Raw genomic sequence first — 17,378 nt, 5'->3', positions numbered from 1 at the left:
ATGCAAACTCCACACAGAAAGGCCACTGACCAAACCAGCCAAGGATTGAACCAGCAACCTCCTTGCTGTGAGGCCACAGTGCTAACCACTGTGCCACCGTGCAGCCCAAAAGAAAAAACAATAAATAAAATTAAACGTCCTGGCTCTTTGCAAGAATTTCCTAAAATACATTTGTAAATCAGACCCACTAACCATTTTATGATTAGGTAACCTGTTAAACTGCTTGTGAAGACAAAGAGTTCATCAGCCAGTCAGATGACAGCAACTCTGCATTTGCTCATGCGAGGCGACTTGCTGAACTCCTGCTGAACAAAGTGCTGAACACAGAATGATTAAAATATGAAAACATTAAACAAGAAAAACATAAAACCAGTCAAAACTAGAAAAACATAAAACCAGTCAAAAACTAGAAAAACATAAAACCAGTCAAAACTAGAAAAACATAAAACCAGTCAAAACAAGAAAAACATAAAACCAGTCAAAACTAGAAAAACATAAAACCAGTCAAAACAAGAAAAACATAAAACCAGTCAAAACAAGAAAAACATAAAACCAGTCAAAACTAGAAAAACATAAAACCAGTCAAAAACTAGAAAAACGTAAAACCAGTCAAAACTAGAAAAACATAAAACCAGTCAAAACAAGAAAAACATAAAACCAGTCAAAACTAGAAAAACAATGCAAGCAATAAAAGCAAACTGATTTTGGGTAAAAGGCCAATGAAAAGAGGTGATTTTAAAAGACCACAGAGGCCACAGAGAAGGCCCTGTCGCCTCTGAGCTTCCTCCATGAACAGCTGATCTGCTGAGAGGAGGTCCCGGTAGAGGTGGGGGCGGGGGGGTACATGTGTCGCGCGGCGGCGCCAGGTCGTTTAAAGACTTAAAAACAAATAAATGGGATTTTAAAATGAATCCTAAAAAGAAAAACCTGCCAGTGCAGAGTGGCTGAAACAGGATAAATGTGCTCTCTCCTACGAGTTCCCATCAACAGACGCGCTGCAGCATTTTACAGACAGAGTATAGAGCTTTGCAGGAATCGAGTCCTGTTGTTGTAAAAGCCTGAATAACTGAGCATCAAAACGAGGAAAAAAAAGAGGATTTAAGTGAACATGGCGTTGTTGTCGGTCTGAATATTCCAGAAACAGCTGATCTGCTGGGATTTTCACACACAACCATCTCTCAGGTTCACAGAGATGGTCTGAGGAGAAAATATCCAGCGAGCGGCCGTTGTCTGGACCAAAATATCAGACTGGTCAGACATGAAACACAACAGGAAGCAACAACTGGTTCCAATCAAGATGAGCAGAATAACATCTCTGAACGTGGAGAGATTGCTGACCATGTCCGTCCCTTTCTGAGCACCGTGTTGCCTCTCCTGACATCCAGCAGGATGAAGCACTGCGTCATGAAGCTTGACTCATCTCCATGACAATATGTTCACTGTGTTCATGTTCAATAATTCCTGCTCACATGTGTTGCAGGAGGCAGAAAGACGTACGCAGAGGAGGCAGGGATATACAAACAGCTGGAGAATCGTTTTCGTTGCAACACTTGTGATTGGATGACGGTTTAACGGTCCTGAACAGAGCCAAGTGAGAACTTTGTCCTCCTACAGAATGTAAATACACTGCTCAAAAAAATAAAGGGAACGCTAAAGTAACACGTTGTAGATCTGAATGAATGAAATATTCTGATTAAATACTTTGTTCTTTCCATAGTTGAATGTGTTGACAGTAAAATCACATAAAAATGATCAATGAAAATCAAATGCATCAACCCATGTAGGTCTGGGTTTGGAGTTAAAATGAAAAACACTAAAAACAGCTGACAGAGAATCGTTTTCATTGCAACGCATCTGATTGGACGATGGTTTAACGTGGGAACTTTGTCCTTCTGCAGAATGTAAATATTTGATTCTGATCATAAGTTTTATTAAAAACCTAGAAGTTTCTCTGGATTTTGTAAATATGTTGTGTTAACCCAACAGCCATATTACATGAGGTCATCTGCTGAAGAGGAAATGACAGGAACTTTGTGTTGCTTGATATTCATCCAGCATGTTTACCAGAAATATCTACTGAACATGTGTTTGGAGAACATCGTCCAGCAGTGTTAAATGTTTCATAATATTCATGTTATTCCTCTAACACTTTTTTTTTTTTTTGCCTGATTAAAACACGTTTAGAAACTTTTTCTCGTCTTTTACCAGATGAAGAACAGATTGTCTTTAACTCAAATGATGGAAAACGAGCCGTCACTGTCTCACAGGGTTGTCGATCCTGAAGCCTCCTCCGGTGAAGTGCGGCTTGCCGTCGAGCTGAGGCAGAGGTTCCAGCTGCTCCGTCTTGTGTCTGCTTTTCTGCATGCTAATTAAACACAAGGCAGAGAAAAAGAAACAAAAACCGTGACAAACCTGTTTCCTACATGATGTAAACTGTTTATACGAGCAACATCGACTGAGAAAACTTACCTCTGGAGTTTTTTCTGACTCAGATATTTCTTCTTCACGTTTGTCAGTTCATTGGCCAGTCTTTGATTCTCACTTTTGTACTCGTTCATCTTGGAATCAAGCATCCTCAGCTCTGCTATCAGCGCCTGTCAAAGTAAACGCTGCATGTTTACTTGTCATGATGTGTGTTTTGTGATCTCTCTTTAGTTTAGTTTTATTTTGGAGTTTATTCTGGTTTTGCCTTTGTGTTCATGAGTTCACCGGGGTTCATTTCGTTCATTTGTTTCCCCTGTGTCTTGTTGTGTTGTGTGTTTTTATACGCCTCAGTTTGTGCCTTGAGTTGCTGGTTCTTTGCTTGTGTTTGCTTCATGTGTCTAAGTTTAGTCATCTGCCTTAGTTTAACCCAATAAACTTGTTTTTCCCGGAACCTACTGAGCAGTCTGCCTCCGTCCCTACTTCTGGGTACACACCTCCACCAAACCCTGACATTACTAGGGCTGGGATGATTTGCTTTTCTCTCAATTTGATTTTTAATCATTTCTTTTGGTGCCAATTCCATTTAAATTACGATTCGTCAGTTTTGACCATTTCTAGTTGGCCTTTTCAACAGCAGATCGTGTGAAGAAGCTGACGAATATTTTACAGACTACATCACAAGCCAGATTTCCCAAATAAAAAAATCAACTGTGTGTCAGTTTCTAAGATTTATTTATCAGTAATATGTTTATCTGAAACAGCTGCTCTTGTTTCAGAAGCTTGGACTGTGTATAAAAGTGCTGGTCTGAGTGTCTGCTGACTTGCTGCTGCAGTAAGTTTGGTTATTAGCTCTGCATTTTCCTCAGAATGGCGTCTTGCTGGGTAGGCAGTAACGTTAGTTGTGTTACAGAGTTTACAAACAGCTTTTCCGCATGTCCAGCTCGTTTTAACCGGATACAATGAGTCATTTAGGGATGAGATGCTTTGAGAGGAAAATGTCCAACAGGAAAAAGGAGTAACTTGCTGGAAAACCATGAAAGTTGAAGAAATCATGAGATGACCTTCAGCTTTTTGGATCTGTCTCTGATGGTCCACTGGCACTGCTGGAGCTGCTCAGCTGCCTCTGGACCTGGCCGCTGGGCCAGGATGTGCTTCAGCTCCACGTACAGCTTCTCCTTTTCCTGGATGAGGATAGAAAACAGCTAAACTCTGAACACATTTGTTCCTTTGCGGAAAAGGCAGCAAAATTGAAGGGGATTTAGAAAGCAAAAAGTAAGAACAACAATGAAAAGTATGTGCATAATAAGCTGTGGGGTGACTTTTTGGAACAAGCTGGACGAAGAGTTAAGACAAAGCAGAAACATAAATATATTCAAAAAGAGGTACAAAAATTTCATTTTGAAAAAGTCCATGGATGAGGGCAAAAAAAAAAAAAAAAAAAAAAAAAAAAAGATATAAGGAATGTTATAAGTAGATGGATATTTATGTAATATTTTGTAGATATTGCTGTAAGTATATGTATGTATATATCTGTATGGATGTGTTTATATGAATGGAAGTATATGGAAATGTGTGTGTATGTGTAAATATGTGAATATAAATATAGATAGCAAATTGAATAAATATGTTGTGACGTGCAGCGACAGAATAGAAAACTAGATGAGTAGAAAGGGGGTGGGAATACCAGATAAGTGTACACTTTTTCCCACTCCTTTTTCAAACTCCTTTTATCTCACAAATTATTATTTCTTATTGTTATTAAAATTAATATGTGTGATTATTATTTTTCTTAATTCGTATGTATATACATGTTTGTATGTACATATAGGTATGTACGTATATTTTTCTTTTCTTATTTTCTTTTTCATTGTTCAAAACAACTAAACTAAACTAAAAACAAATTCATCTTAAAACTCACAGCACTGAACATCTGGACCATCCTGCATCCATTGCTTGTAAAAATGGAGAATTTGCTACATTTACTGTCATTAAATCAAAAGCCAAACAGATTTTAAGCTGATAAAAATGTGTGCATCTCCTCCTCTGTGTCACTGAGGTCCGATTACCTCCAAACACAGAGCAGCCAAAGCTTTTATCACAATGAATGCACAAAAACAGTTTAAACTCTGCTTAAATGACTCAGCATTACCTCTCTTTACACGTCGTAGTGGGACGCACAAGACTTCCTGATAAAGATATAAATAATTCATCCTAAACAGAGTGAACAACATGGAGACAGAGCAGTGAGCGTTTACCTGCAACAAGAGTTCCCGCTCCTCCAGCTCCTGAGTCTTGGCGATCAGTCGCTTCTGCAAGGCCTGAATCTTCTGGATGAGCTGGTATTTGCTGGGGTCGCTGCCCTGCGGGAGAGCCATGTCCAAGCCAGACATGAGACGAGACATTCACGGTGATAGGCTGAACTCAACCGGACCCATACAGGTAAACTACTGGACAACACCTCCTCACCTCCAGTCGCCTCCATCTGTGAATGTTTATGGGCTTCAGCTGCTCCTCCAGTACGCTGTTCCTGCTTCTCTCTCTGAGCAGCTGCTTTTGCAGGTGGAACAGTTCCTGCCTGCAGTGCAGAATCTCATGTTAGCACCATGGCTTAAGAAGTAGTTTTGTGTAGAACTCTTTAGAGCATCTCAGACTTCTGGACTGTCTCTCCAAATTGCAATTTGTTATTATTCTGTTCTTTCTTATTTTGAGTGAAATAAACTTTGTGATCTTTTTTGCTTCAGAACCAAACTCCTCGTCATTGACAGACTTTTTTCCACAACACCAGTTTCCATGAAGTCTGGGGAAAAAGAAGGACTATTCTGCAAATGTAAACAGCTCAGTGGCTTCTGCTCATAATGAATAAAATACTGGAAATCTGACTGAAACTAAAACACTGTTTATGAATTAGTGTGTGGTTAAAGCAAACAGGTTGGTTGAGATAAAGACAGATCAGGGAAAGTCTCTGAAATGCTACGGACTCAGAGATCAGCTGCTAAAAAGCCACTGATGAGCAGAAAGCAGGTATCTGAAGATGATAGATGAAACTCTGCATGCAGGAAACTCCAGGTTCTGCAGCTGTGTGTAAAGCTGTATTTTTAACTCGTGCTTACAGAGACAAACGTTTATAAGAAAAAAAAAAAAACAAATAAAATAAAATGTTGACAGTGGGCTCAGACATGGACGAAGACTCCATTTCAAACTGTTTTATTCACTAATGAATCCATGGTCATGATCAGGAGTCACCAGAGTTGGTGACGCCTGGTCCAGATGGAGTTTAAAACGGTTGGTGGACGGCCACCGTGTGCCAACAAGGCGGTGGTGGAGTGATGGTTTCTGCTAGAATAATATGGAGATGGTAGGACCCTTCAGGATGCAGCATCTACCAGACCGTTTTATGATATAAAAGGAAGAAGCGTTCCTCCTGCAGTAAAACATCTGAATTCTATATTTTTGTATGTGAAGGCAGGTTTTTAACCTTGTTTCATTCTTGCTTTTTATTTTGTAAAGCACTTTGTGCTACTTTTGTATGAAAAGTGCTATATAAATAAACTTTGATCGATTGATTGATCGAGTAAAACATCTCAATCTTTGCCTGCTGTAGGTATAAAAGGTAAAAAACTCACGGTGTGGCACCATCATCATCTGACTTTAACCCTATGGAAAACCAGTGGAGCATCCTCATAAAAAAGACTTATAAGAGGGTGGTGGGGGGCAACTTATTAGCAAAGTTATTAAGGCAATATCAGAGAAAATCTCCATATTAACATGGAAAAATGTGTTTTTAGGGAAAAAACATTCAACAGGTGGACATTTTACTTCTTTACAACCAACTTCATGTTGCCAGCTGTCATAAAAAACACTTTTTATTCTGATTGTTTGGGCAGAAAATGCTGTTTTCATCGTTAGTAGTTCTGTCCAATAAAATCCAAGTTGTCATACAACCTCATATAAGCACTAAGGATTTAAAATAAGTGTATTCATTGTAAATCACATGAATTATTTAGGGGCAATGACTAAACACGGCATATGCATAATAATTTAGAGTATCCTTAAAGTTCCTATAAAAATAGATAAAGTTTAGAAAAAGACATTAAACAGTTTGTTTGCTTGAATTAAAAATGAAGGCAGTTTATCTGTTATTCTATTCATATATATTCTATTTAGAATCTAGATTGCAATGCTGGAAATATTTCTGCTGGATAATAAAACATGTAACAGAACATAACTACAAATCCAGAGGAGTACTGTTACCTGCTACTTTCCATCTCCTTCCTCCTCCTCCTCCTCCTCCCTTCCTCTTCTAATCTTCCTTCTCTGCTCTACAAACAGCTCTTTGCAGGTCGCCTCATCTGGCCCTGATGTTTGCACACTCCTCATCCTGCTTCTCTCTTTACCTCAGTTCCTCAGTGTTGGGCAAACTCTTGTTCAGGATGTTCTTCTTGCGTCGGAGCCTTCTGACCTCCAGCTTGAGCAGGTGAATGTCTTCCAACCTCTGGTTGTAGTGGAAGTCCCCCTTGCTCAGGATTGACTCCTGGATCCTGATCTTCTCATACAGCAGCTTGCGTTCATCGTTACGATGCAGCAGCTGCTTACCCAGGCTGTCCCGCTCTCGGATCACCTGCAGATAATCAGACGTTAGTTGCTGTTGTCGTGTCTCTCTCTCTCTCTCTGCCCGTCCTCGTTCTCCCTCTTCACCTGCTCCAGCTGTTTCTTCTGTTGGACCTGCTCGTTTTCTGTGTCGCCGATTATCTTCTGCAACTTTTGCTGTTCCGCTCTTTGGCTGTCGACACGCTGCTTTGTTTCCTCCAGCTGCAGCTTTATGGACTGCAGCTCGCTCTGTCGAAGAACAGAGATGTTTAGACGTGTGCACCAACCAATGAGATGACCAGAAATCCCTCATGAACGCTTGCACATGTTGCTCGGTTGGTGCTCTTTGAATGATGTGTCAATGTGGCTGCAATATTAGTTTGTAAGACACTCCACCTACAAATGCTTGAAATTTTATGAAATTCACAATGAAACCTTCATAACTCCAAATTTAAAGAAAATTTCCAAGTAGTTTGGTTAGTTTAAAACACCTTTAGAAGCAGAAAATACTTCATTCTGTTAAAAGTAAACCAAGATTTAAAGTCGAACTTGAAAGGAACAGAGGCAGCATAAAAATAAAAGATGGACCGAAGAGGACAGTGAACTTTTTATCAGTTCAGTTCAAAAGCTTTAATAAAAAAAAAAAAAAACACAATTTGGAACTGCTCTCATCCTGGGAAAAGCACGGCTGCCTCCTGGGAAGCGCCGTAGGTCCATTAGAGCCTTCGCTTCAAGATTTATGAACATTTTTTATGCCATTAAAGAACCTCCACACTTAGTCCTGGACCTCTCCAACACATTATGAGCAATAATGTGCTGCAATCCTCTACGTTTTCATTCAGCTTTATTTATGATCGGTGTTTGTTGTTATCTGACCACCACACACACCTGCTAACAACCACCACCACATCCTTTAACCCTTTATATACCTTGAAATTAGAGGTTTTAACCTGAAATTGTCCTTCTGGTATGAACCAAGACCTTTGTTCTGTTGTTGCATTAAAAATAGTTTCATGCTGAATATGAAAGAAAACAAAGTGATCAAAAATAGTCACTTGGCCCATAAAGGGTTAAAGCCATTTCTTTCCTGCTAACTTGAGTTCCTGATCACCGTACTCCTGATTGTTTTGTTAATAAAACCCTTGCACTGTTATTCACTCTGCAGCATGAATCCTTCTTCTTTATCGTCTTAAAAAAAAAAACCCATGACAATGCTGAGAAGTTTTAAAGCAACATATGCTCTCATCACGACAACGTATTTCTTAGCAAACCTACAGTCACAGATTCACTGTAAGACGAGAAGCAGACTGGGCCACACAGCCATCAACACTAGTAATACAAACAGACATCTAAGAATTAAGCTTGATAACACACTTAATCACTATTAAAACTTATAAATTTGATGTGCAGCAAATGGTTGGTGAATGAATGACTCTTCAGTTAGGAATAAGTAAACATAACGTTGGGAGGCTTGTTTACAAGTTCCCACTCAGTGTACAGATGAGTCACGCAGTCAGAGCTTCTGCGACAAACAGCAGCAGCAGCGAAGCGCCTCACAGGGCCGGACGCAGCATCTCGAACAGCTTGTAGTGAAGAAATGGAAACTAATTTCATGCTTGTAGAAATATGAAGTTGCTAAACAGGCAGAAAAAACTAGCATAGACACTGTGAAAGTTGTTCTTTTTTTCATGTTGACTGTACTAGAATTTTTTAAATGTGAAACTGTTTTTAAATTTTTAATGTGAAGCACTTTGATATGCTTTTGTATGAAACGTTCTATACAAATAAAGTTTGATTTGATCTGATATAATGACTCAACCTTGTATTGAACCTGTTTTGCTTTAGTCTCATGGTTCAACAATCTGTCTTTAAAACACAAAAACTCGCTTTCCCAAACTGTTAAAAGGTCCAGTCAGCTGATAGGAGACACAAAGCTCCACCCAGAATCCCTCAACACCAGGCAGCTTCCGCTCTTCGCTCGGGAACGAGTTGCACCCTTCGAACAAAGAGTTTCAGCTTCGTCCATCTGGGCAAGTCCGAAGATGTAAAGCCGAGCGCTAAAAGAACAACACACCCTTATTCCAACTTCTTGTCATGTTCGACAACATGTGACCATGTTTTATTTGTGTTTGCGAGCCATGACTTCTGATCGAATCCAAAGACACTCTGTAATGAAGTATGATGATGAAAGGATAAAGTTTGATGTGTTTTTATGCAACTGCATATTTATTGTGTTGTGTGTGTGTTTTACTGCCAGTAAGCCAGCTCCAAGCTGCAAAACCAATTCCACCTACAGGTACAGTTGTGCTCATATGTATTCATCCCCTTCCATTAAAGAAAAAGCTGAATTTACAACAGTCACTCAAATAAGTGGAGACTTAAAAAAGGAACAATAACTAAAAATTTGCAAAAATATTATGTAGTAATATAAGACACTGTTTTTTCATTTAATTGAGTTGAAGAAAGAAAAAAAAAAAAACAACCAAACAAATTGGTCCTAGACAAATTAGAGACTTTTCTGTTGAACAGTGGGACAAAATACCTGTCAACAGGTGCAGAAGTCTGACTGAGAGGAACAGAAAACACCTGACTGGAGCGGAAACATTAAAGGATTGTTCAACTAAATATTACTTTATGACTCATGGAATATGGAATAAATGATCTTATTTGTTTGCTTTTTAAAAACATATTTCTATTGAACCAGAAGTAGAAAATAATAGGATTTTCATAAAATTTTTATTTATTATTACTTGAGTTAATTTCAGCTTATTTTACAGGCAGCTGTTTTTTTTCCTTCTTTAATGAAAGGGTATGAATAAATACGAGCACAACTGTATAAATAAAGTTACCTGGCCTGGTAGAGCTAAAGAGCCCATCCTGTGTGAGTATAGATGCTTCTAGTTGGTATCAGCACAACGTTTTTATGTTTATGCCACCAAACAAAGGAATCTATTGACCACAAACCCCAGTTAGTTGTTACATGTTGTAATAAACCATTTCCTATTTTGTGCCTGTTTCTGATTCAATTTTCTTTGTTTTGACAGCATCAACCAACCCTATATGAGATGTGGTGTTGACATTTTTTGTCATTTTTCATTGCTGAATAACATTTTCTCTGATGTAAAACCCTTAAAATGTGTTATAAATTTCCCTCCGTCTCTCCGTCGGCAGAGTTGGGCAGTAACAGCACCTTTAGGGCTTCGTTATCTTTCTCTAAGCGCTTGTGTTCCTGCTGATCTTTGGCCAAGGCCTGCTCCTTCCCGCTGATCTCATCTCTCAGCCGGGTAACCTGGTTGTTCATGGTCTTTATCTTTCTCTTCATCTCAGCAATTTCCTCCTAAAGCAAAGAAACAGATGGAAAAAGGGAGGAAGGGAAGGACAAGAGTGGTTAAAAAAAATAAATAAATAAATAAATAATATAAATTATATTTTTATCATCCTTCTCTTCAGTCCTCTAAAGAAGGGAATGCCAAAACTGGGCTGAACAAGCTCACATTCCTGCTGGTTTCCTGATCCGACACTCCTAAAACTCTGCAACACGTTGTTGTCAAGTTCTGTTCAGTCACGTTGACCCATTAATCTGCTTCAGGTGTGTTGGAGTCCAACGTTGCACGGCCCTGTTATACGTCATACTTACTGCATGGAAAGTCCTAAAACCGTTGGGATTCATCAGAGTGAACAACACATTCAGCAGCTTCTGGCTGCATAATGGAATGCCATGTAACCAGACTGGTAATCAGCATGGGGATGAGCGGCTGTGTGTGAATGTTCCACCTGTGACTGACGGTTTAACACTGTAAAGCATCGTGTCCACTACAGCTGACACCTATTTAAAGGCTGTTTTCTAGGTGACATATTTGCATTTTTGCCACTTCAATGGACATTAGGAGAGCCACCCAACCCACCGACATTCACTGAGGGATAAACAAATATAGTATAAAATTTCATATATAAACAAACACATAATTAGTTTACCTCAGTGATAAACAGGATAAGAAAACGATTCTCGTACATTTTTATAGAATATTTTATCAAATAAAACTGACAATATGTTCTTCTAAAAAATTTTCTGTAGGATAGATACAATAAATAAAATGTCAAATAATATTAAAGTCAAAGAAAAGTCTCTCTGTATGTCTGTAGAAGTAAAATAATGTATGTGAAAAGTTTTCAATAATTTATGCATCAGAGGGTTAAAATGAATAAAGTGTAAAAATGATCAATGTGCGGATTTCTTGTACTCCTTACTGTGGGCGAAAGCAAACATCCAAGTAACTGGATCAAGAACTAATCCCAACAGGAGCATATTTAGAGGAATTTGGGTGTTTCTGAGGGAAACTACTCAAACAATGAGCTGTGTTGCTTGTTTACAGAAGTGTGATCCTGACGTGTTATTCCTCGTTATAACGGTGGCCAAACAACTTTTCAACAGCATATAAAAGCAACGCGTGTTTTTAATTTTTAAAGAGGGGGAAATAATTAACCAAACACAAATTTCCTTTCTGTTTAGAAATGTATAAAACCATCCTACTGATTTAAATAATCAGCAGGACGCTGACGGAGTAGTGTGTGTGTCTGCAACGACTCTTACCTGAGCCTCTATGAGGTTTTTGCTGTACAGGTTCCTTTCAGATACAACAGACTCAAGCAGATTTTCCTGCTGCTTCAGTTTGGACTCTGCCTCAGTCACTTTCTTCCTCCAGTCAAATATCTCCGTCTCTCTCACTTCAACGTCGTTCACTTTTTGTTGTACCTGCGGAGAGGTGAGAGGTTTGCTTCTGTTGGACCACGGTTGATGAAAAGAGATGCTCCAACCACACTGTGACCTGCCTTCTGCATGAGGCTGCTGGTCTCGTTGATGTAGCGGTCACGCTCTTTTTCCAGTTGCTGAATGATCTTGCGCTGCTTTTGGGCCTCCTGGCGGTAACCGCTGATCTCGTGCTCCAAAGTCCTCTTGTCCTGCTCCAGAAGCTTCACGAGGTTCTGCTGTTTCTCAGTCGACTGCACAGCTTTGATGATGCTCTGTTAAGAATAAGCATGTTTTTTACAAGCTTGACTTGTAGGAATCTAGCCACAAATGAGGAATTATGATGCATAATTGTAGGTTGCTGTGACTTTAAATGATTTCATTCTAAAGCTTGTTATTATATCATGTCGGTCAATTTGAAAGTACACCTTGTTTAAGTTATCCCTTTCTCGTATCAGCTCCTCTTTGGCTTTTTTCTCAACTTCAACTTGCTTTTGGGAAGATTCGAGATCTGTAAAGAGAATAAAAGGCAGCACTAAGCAGCTTTCACTCATGGTAAGTTTGACACTGATCCTCTGAGAACATTTGCTGCGTTTAAACTTCAGTAAATCAATCCACCTGGAGCAAATCCACTAACAACAGAACCTCCAGTCCTACAATGTCTGCAAAGCCCGTCTCTGAACAACCTGACCCTTCCATCCAATCACCATCCACCTGAGAAGTTCTGCTGCACGCTAATATCTCAGCCATATTTCAACTTGTCACCAAATTAAAGCAGCACTTCTGTTATTGATCAGCAACTTAAATAAAAAAAAAGGCTGAATTTTCCTGCTAATTTAAGCAGCCAGATGCAGAGAAGATGCATTTATGTGATGATGGCAGAGAAGTTATGTCAGACACAAAACTAAATAACATATTCAACTACTTTTGTGCAAATATACAGCTGTATCTTTGATTATTTTTCATTCGTTAACTCTAAACACAGACGACATGTTTTATCCTTTCTTCTGATACACTTTACTCAGACAGAGATTTACAGTCCGAACCTTTCTCAACACCGGTAATTTGAGCTTTAAGTGTCTCCCGTTGAACTTCCACTTCAGCCTTCTGATCCTCAAGCAGGTGAAGCTTTTTCTGGACAGCTTCTCTCAGCTTTATTTGTTTGGCAACCTCCTGACGCATCTGACTCACTTCTTCTTCTCTCATCTAGCCAGCAGGAAGGGAGGAGGTGAATAACAGCACACAAAAAGGACAAAATAAAGAATCAAAGGAGTTTTAAATTAGGAGGTCTGCTCATATTCATCAACATGTTTTGGTTACAGTGCAGGTAAAGTGTGTAAACAGTGCCTCCTAGTGGTTTTAGAAGGCATGATAACGTCATAAAACTAATGAAACTGAACATAAAGCATATTTTAAATGCTGGACTTTACAAGGTAAAGGTGTTTGTATTTTGCAAAGCAACATGCTGTCTGAGTGAATTACTGTTTACCTTCAGCTCATTTGTTAACTGTTGATTTGCCAGAGAAAGGTGTTCCTTGGCAGATGACAGCTGCTCGCTCTCCTGCTGCAGCTTGGCGTTCTTCACCTGCATCTGCTCCAGCTCTTTGGTGGACCGCTCATGAAGGATCTGCCACAGTCAGAGAGGGGTGGAGGTGTAGGTTAACACTTATGGTATACTGTGTTTGTTTACAACAAAACATCCTCATCAAGAATACTTTCTGTATAAATCACCAGTTTCATGTTATACCAGTTTGTTTATCTGAATATATATATATAGGAGTTATTGGGATTGTAGATTTTCTTACTGGTTCGCCCTTTAGATATAAGCTGACACACGTTTACTTATTAATATACAGAACCTCCAAAAAGTACAAATTCCAGAATTTATAGCACAGCATCTGGATAAGTCGGGTTTAATGAAGGACTTTTATATTAAGTAAAGCTAAAGAGGAAAACAAATACATAAAAATCATAAACAGAACATTTCTAAAACAAAAAGTTAACAATTGAGAGTTCAGACATGTTTGCAGGGAGAAGCATCAACGAGAGATAAAACCATTTATGTTATGTTTCAGAATACTGGAGCGGAGTCCTGTGGACAGAAAAAGCACCGTTTAAGAAAGCCGAATGTTTGTGTTTGTTGTCAGATAGATAAAAACACGATTCCTCAGTGGACAACCCCACTGTTGAGCAGGGGGAAGAATCTGGATGACGTCTGGGTGTTTTGCAATGACCATGAACAAAAACAGGTTTATCTACAGTGTTATGTGATGTAAAATCTACGTAAAGAAGAAAAAGAAGTAAGGCCTGTGAAAAGTCACAGCACCGACACGGCTCGTCTGGGATGAGCCTGACCAGACGGATCATACTGAGGCAGGCAGCAAACACACAACAGCTTTAGGAAAGTCTGTAAGGGGAGAGATTACATCAGGTTCCTGTGAAGAACTGACAGCGAGGACAGTCAGAGTCTGCAGAGCTGCGATCAAAGTCAAAGGAAGCTATTCTGAGGAACCAGACATCTAACATGTGGAACACAACCTTTATATGGTGACTCAAGTTGTTTAAAGAAAACATTTTTGGTTGTGTGTGACGACAGTAGTGGAGTTTTTACTGGTCTCTCGTAATATGATGGCTTTAAATGGATCCTGAATGTTGTTGCTCGTGGTGAAGATGACACTACAGATCTCAGCACTGGTTTCCTTTGAGACGAAGAGTTTTATAAATAATATTGATGGTGGTGTACAAGGCACTAAATGGTTCTGGTCCACATCTGGCCTGCAGATGCTATAAGAGCCACAGAGACTCCTAAGATCAACTGGGTCAAGTTTGTTTTCCATCGTGAGAGTTAAAACTAAACAAGGAAACTCAGATTTTAACTTTTATGTTCATATAATCTGGAACAAATCCAAAGTGATCATATCTTCCTCACTGTATGTGTTATCTTATCTGTTCCTGTCAATCATCTGCAATAAAAATAAATATTCCTTGCCTTGTTTTTGCATTTCAAAATAATTTACAAAACCATGGTGACTTTGACCAACCCTGTGGTGAAGCCAAATTTTGTCATAAAGATTTAAACTCGATGTGAGATAATAAATATGACAGCAGACAATTCATCACAATGTTAACTCATCGCTTACTTTCAGCTCTCTTAGCTGCTGCTCCAGCTTCTGCTGCTCCTCTTTGGCTTTCTGGCTCTGCAGATTCAGAGCTTTAATGTCAGCCATCCTGGTCTCCATGTCAACGTGCAGTTGTTTAACCTGCTTGTCCAGCTTTTCCTTCAGCCTCATCTCTCTGGAAATCTCATTCTGTTGCACCTGAAGCTCCTGCTGAAGCTGCAGTTATGGAAGCAGAGAAACGGCAGATTGATATTAAACAACCTGCTAGTTGTTTTCCACAGCACTTTGTAATTCCCATGGGCAGCAGGGGGTTAATCAAACCATAATTTAGACAAGACAGAAACATCTTTCATTTGTAAAGAATAAAAATCTTTGGTTTAAAAAATATAAATTATTGTAAGAGAAATTCCTCCATAATAATAATCATAATAATTAGTACGATAATAATAATAATAATAATAATAATAATAATAATAATAATAATAATAATAATAATAATAATAATAAACATTTCAACAACAATAGGGCCCTGCCATACTTTGTATGGCTCGGACCCTAATAACAATAATAATAATGATGATGATGATGATGATGATGATGATGATGATGATGATAATAATAATAATAATAATAATAATAATAATAATAATGCATTTTATTTAAAAGTGCCTTTCAAGTCACTCAAAGACACTGTACAATAAAAACAATAAAGACAACATAGAACTGTGGGACAGGGTGCTTACAAGGAGTATGCTTTCTTGAACAGGTGTGTTTTGAGGATGGATTTGAACAGCTGTCATATATAATGTCATACAACGTCATTTGATTGAGATAAACATTTTCTGTCCATGAGAATATGCTTTGTATGTACCTGAGAAATACTCTGTACGGCGCTCTCTCTTCGGGCTTCTATTTCCTGCTGCGTTACGGTTGCCATGTTTAGATTTTCTCTCAGACCCTCCACAGTTGCTCCCAGCTGATTCCTCTCCTCCGTCAACTCGTCAATCATTTTAAGTAAATCTCTATGAAGAAAAAGAAACTTGTATCATTTGGCATCATCTGCTTAATTCACAGTTCTTAAGTAAGATAAAGGCAGGACATGGGAGGACAGCTCACCTTCGTTCTTGGTCTGTGGAGAAGCTAGTTTGTTGTTCACTTATTTTTGTAAGGCTGGAAATCTCTTCTTTCAAACTCCTGATGGTTTCTTTGTCTTTCTTCTCTTTATCATGAGCAGCATCAACCATCTTCCAAGCTTTATCCAGCTCCTAAAAATGTAAGGAATACCATCTTGTATAAAAAGGGGAAGAGTATAAATTATAAAACATCTAATCACAAAACTCTTGTGCTAAATTAGCCTGAATATCTGGAGTTTTGGTTAGCAGAGTGCCTGGAAAAACACATGGTAACTCTCACGTTACAAACAAGCCAGAATCAGAGTTGGAGTGAAAAAAAAATTTTTTAAAAAAAGACTGTGGTTCTCGTAATGTACCCTCTTCAGTGAAGTTATTGTTGTCTCATCTTCTTGGGACAGTTTTAGGGCAGCTGCTACTTTAGTTGATGTCGATACAATTTCTGCATTCAGCTCCCTGCATTTGGACATCAGCCTTTTTTCATTTTCTCGTGACTTTTTCAGTGCATGGATGAGCTTCTCGTACTCCACCCGGATCCTGTCCATACTCTGGTCCCCAACAAGCTCATTGAGGACCATATGGAACTCCTCCAAGGACCCAAAAGACTCCTCTTCTGTTTGTACCTTCTCCTGGAAGTAGAGAGGAGACAGACTGGGAGTGAAAATGTATCTGAATGTGTATCTGAATGTGAGAATGAGACTAAAAGATAAGATCTGGCTCTCAGTTAAAATACATATAAATAAATACAAATAAAAATAAAATACTGTCTTAATACTAAACAGGAATGGATGCGTTTTTCTGACCAGATGAGTTCAAGCCAGACTTTCTAACAAATAATTATGGAATATGAAATATGAGACTGATAAAATTACCTTTTCTTTGACAAATAAAAACAACTTTCTTTATTTTTTAATTATTTTTTTATTTCGATCTTAAAAAAGGACTTTTAAAAGAACATATATAGGTTACAACAAATAATAAAATGTAGCTTTCCTCTTGCAAGTCAAAACATTCTTTGCTAAAATACTTGACGTTATTAAAGTTAACATGCTAAAAGTTTAATTTCTAGCCGACGTTTCCTAAAATATCCGACTTCTACATTTTAAACAGTTCTTTTAAAACGCTTTGTAAAGTTTTTTACAATGCAAACTCACCTCCATTTCACAAAATTAAAAAGTCCACAGATTATTCGTGTTAATGCTGCATAAAGTCGTTGGCGTTAGCGTCTTTTATCAGGCATTGTTGACGGTGGTTCCCTAGCAACCGTTGATCTCGCGAGAAAAAGCGTGACTGCGGGAACGAGAAGTGAACAGTTTGTGTGAATAGAGGACATGCAGAAATATGAGTTAGTTATTCACCATCAAAATATGT

The 17,378-nt window shown here is 38.6% G+C and overlaps 1 protein-coding gene across 1 annotated transcript; it reads right to left on the bottom strand.

Moving 5' to 3' along the window:
* Positions 1-251: 251 nt before the first annotated feature.
* cfap58 (cilia and flagella associated protein 58) lies at positions 252-17,167 on the bottom strand (the record flags this gene model as incomplete). Its single annotated transcript, XM_079247469.1, has 19 exons — positions 252-317; positions 2,266-2,365; positions 2,470-2,594; positions 3,486-3,605; positions 4,680-4,784; positions 4,891-4,999; positions 6,819-7,042; positions 7,120-7,260; positions 10,202-10,348; positions 11,603-11,764; positions 11,842-12,033; positions 12,187-12,269; positions 12,805-12,964; positions 13,248-13,385; positions 14,899-15,093; positions 15,749-15,899; positions 15,994-16,142; positions 16,367-16,636; positions 17,162-17,167. The coding sequence occupies 19 exons, from the start codon at positions 17,165-17,167 to the stop codon at positions 252-254; spliced, it is 2,643 nt and encodes an 880-aa protein (XP_079103595.1).
* Between the last annotated feature and the right edge of the window lie 211 nt (positions 17,168-17,378).

This window comes from Telmatherina bonti (assembly GCF_933228915.1).
Source record: "Telmatherina bonti genome assembly, chromosome: 10".
NCBI lineage: Eukaryota > Metazoa > Chordata > Actinopteri > Atheriniformes > Telmatherinidae > Telmatherina > Telmatherina bonti.
The sequence above is the reverse complement of the archived record's forward strand: the minus strand, read 5'-3'. Positions and strand labels throughout refer to the sequence as shown.